The sequence below is a fragment of the Vipera berus genome, assembly GCF_964194415.1.
Source record: "Vipera berus genome assembly, chromosome: 8".
NCBI classification, from domain to species: Eukaryota; Metazoa; Chordata; class Lepidosauria; order Squamata; family Viperidae; genus Vipera; species Vipera berus.
In genome coordinates, this window is record NC_138211.1 from 22147161 (window position 1) to 22150372 (window position 3212).

Below are 3212 nucleotides of genomic sequence, written 5' to 3' on the forward strand. Positions count from 1 at the left end.
GAAAGCAGCGGCCGAGGGGCGAGGGGCATCATCTGCCGGCATGGCCGGGCAGAAACCGGGCTGAGCCTTCGCAGGCTGGCGGCAGGAAGGCTCGGAGTTGGCGGCTGGCAGAGCAGAGGCTTGCCCGGCTTGAATCCCGGGATGGCAGCAGGTCCCGGCGCCTCCGTTTCTCTCCCGCTGGCCGCCTGCTCCTCCTCCTCCTCCTCTTCCTCTGGATCCGGTAGGAATGGAGGCCTCTGAAGGGTGGCCCTCCAGGCGCCCGTGAAGCTCAGGAATTAGCCCCCCCCCTCCCTTCGGTGGGCCACATCCAAAGGACCATGGGCACCTTAGGGGGCAAGGAGGACTACAGCATCCAAGCCACGGCCACCATCGCCGCGGTCACCACCTTCCTGATCCTCTTCACCATCTTTGGCAATGTTCTGGTGATCATCGCCGTCTTGACCAGCCGGTCCCTGAAGGCTCCTCAGAACCTCTTCCTGGTGTCCCTGGCGGCTGCGGATATTCTGGTGGCCACCCTTATCATTCCCTTCTCCCTTGTCAACGAGCTGATGGGCTACTGGTACTTCAGCAAGAGCTGGTGCAAATCCTACCTGGCGCTGGATGTCCTCTTCTGCACGGCTTCCATTGTGCACCTCTGCGCCATCAGCCTGGACCGCTACTGGTCGGTCAGCCAGGCCATCGAGTACAATTTCAAGAGGACCCCCCGGCGAATCAAATGCATCATCCTGGTGGTGTGGCTGATTTCGGCCTTGATCTCCCTGCCCCCGCTGGTCCTCAAGGAGAACCAGAACCAGGCCCAGGAGGACGTACCGACGTGCGAACTTAACAAAGAGCCCTGGTATGTCCTGTCCTCGAGCACCTGCTCCTTCTTTGCTCCCTGTGTCATCATGATTTTGGTGTATCTCAGGATCTATTTGATAGCCAGGCGCCGGAACAGACACGGCTCTCAAGCTCAGGCGCCCAAAGAGAAAGCCGGAGACCAGAAGCCCCCAAACAAGGTGAGCCCACCTGAGGCTGCTCTTCCCAAGCTGGACCAGGCAGGGCCAGAAGGGAAAGTGGAGTCCAATGGACTTCAGGTCCCGCCCCAAGAAGGTGACCAAGCGGACTCCCATTCGCTCTCGACCAAAACCTTTTCTCTCCAAAGCCAGGATGGCAGAGACCCCGAGGCAGACTCTGCCTGCAGCCCTTGTCCATCCTTGCCAGAGAAAAAACCGTCTTCGGAATCCAGCCCCATGGACTGCCCTCCCCAGAACAACGTCCAGAGAAGCAACGGAGCTCCTTCCAAGTCTCCCCCAGCCATGGACACCTTGGCCACGGCCAGCGGGGAGGTCGTGCTGATGAGGAAAGTCAAGACCCTCAGTGCCAACCCCTGGAAGAGGAAGACCCACCTCAACCGGGAAAAGAGATTCACCTTCGTCCTCACGGTGGTGATTGGGGTTTTTATCCTCTGCTGGTTCCCCTTTTTTTTCCTCTACAGCCTGCGTGCCATCTGCCCCTCGGACTATTGCTCCATCCCAGACAGCACCTTCACCTTTTTCTTCTGGATCGGTTACTGCAATAGCTCCTTGAACCCCGTCATCTACACCATCTTCAACCAGGACTTCCGCAAAGCCTTCCGGAAGATTCTCTGCCGGCATTGGACTCAGACGGCTTGGTGAGACCGGCTGCGATCCAACCGGGAGAGACAAAGAGGGAACATGGGTCGGGTCCACAGCCGCCTCCCTTGACAAAAGAGAGAGCTTGGCAACTCTGTAAACAAAAGCCAGAAACCTATTTATTTGGGGCCTTTTGTGTTTGCAGGTGAGGGAGCGAGGTGAGTGTTGGATCTAACCTGGCTTTTTCAGAAAGTTTATTTTGCCTCAGCAGTGGGGAAGCGAGTGTAAGTTCCAGAGAGGCAAGCATGTGCAGAAGCCCACACCTGGACATGTTTTCTGCCAATGTATGTTTTCCACTAAAATGACTTGCCAATGTCCAAAGTCTTCTGATTAATTCTTTGGAGGGAAGTTTTTTTTTTCTTCTACTTTTGCTTTCTGGGCTAAATGAGGGCATGATTAAAGATTGCCAACTTGGTTCACAAGCCCTATAACTCTTCCATTTGCTAGGCATTGAAAGGCAAACATTAGCAGGTATTTCTATGTACCAAGATTCTGCAAAGAGATAAGGGGAGAATATTTACTCCTTGTTTTTGATGCTGTTGCTATTCCTCTGTGTTACCCTCACAGGGAACTCTTTAACGGCTTTGGCAATCCACAGATAGAAAATATTTTGGAGTTGAAGCGTCTGGCACAGAACACGTTTCAAAATAAATCTGCACAGCGTATCTTTCAGCTCAGGAATCTGGGTTTGAAAATTCACTTTCAGGGAGAAAAAGGATAGCAGAGGCAACCACCGCCCAAAATAAAATGTGTGCCTTAATACAGATACTTTGATCCATGCAGAAGAGAAAAGAGTGCCGCTCGATTATCCCCACGGTATAAATACGTAACGGGAGCAGAGGAGCCGAGGTTGGCCTGGCTGGTCAGTGAAATATTTGCTGATGTGGGGATTTGATCATGGTTGACAAATCCCTCTTTTGCTTTTCTCTACGGCAGGTCCTGCCGTCCTTTAAAAATCAGCCGTGCTCCTGAAATCTGGCTGAGAAATCCCAAAGGTGCTTTTGCACGAGGCGACTGCACTTTCTTGCGGGTTTTTTTCCTTCGAGGACATTTCGCAGAAACTGAAGAAGCTCCTTGGGTGAGAAGCGAAACGTCTTCAAAGAAAAAACAAAACTCAAGAAAGTCCAGTTGCCTCGTGCAAAACCACCTTGTGACCTGGATGACTGACAATCTCCACAGAGATCATCTAGCCGAGAAAGATTTTGCTGTCGGCGCTTTTCCATATCCTTAGCAGTATCCATATACTGCTAAGCTTGTAAGCCGCCCTGAGTCTTTGGAGAAGGGCGGGATATAAATGGAATTAAAATAAATAAATAAATAAATAAATAAATATCCGTACATTTTTCTATTAGCAACTTTTTTTTGCATGTTCTTAACCCAGAAGGAGGATGAGGCTGCTGTGGTAAAAAAAACACAAAACCCACAACCCTCAAGAGGGTTACGGTTCAGCCATATAATCATGGGCACTCTCTTGATCTTATGGACTTCCTCTCTGCAGAACGCAGGTACTCCTCGACTTACAGCCACAACCGAGCCCAAAATTTGCGTTGCTAAGCA

At 51.7% G+C, this 3212-nt stretch overlaps 1 protein-coding gene across 1 annotated transcript in view; it reads left to right on the top strand.

The window, feature by feature from the left end:
• Positions 1–317: 317 nt before the first annotated feature.
• Positions 318–3212, top strand: part of ADRA2B (adrenoceptor alpha 2B) — a gene marked incomplete at its 5' end in the record, with an annotated part of 7545 nt that continues 4650 nt past the window's right edge. Inside the window, one exon of the mRNA XM_081333426.1 lies at positions 318–1654. Coding sequence (XP_081189552.1) covers positions 318–1654 — 1337 coding nt within the window. The remainder of the gene's footprint in view (positions 1655–3212) is intronic.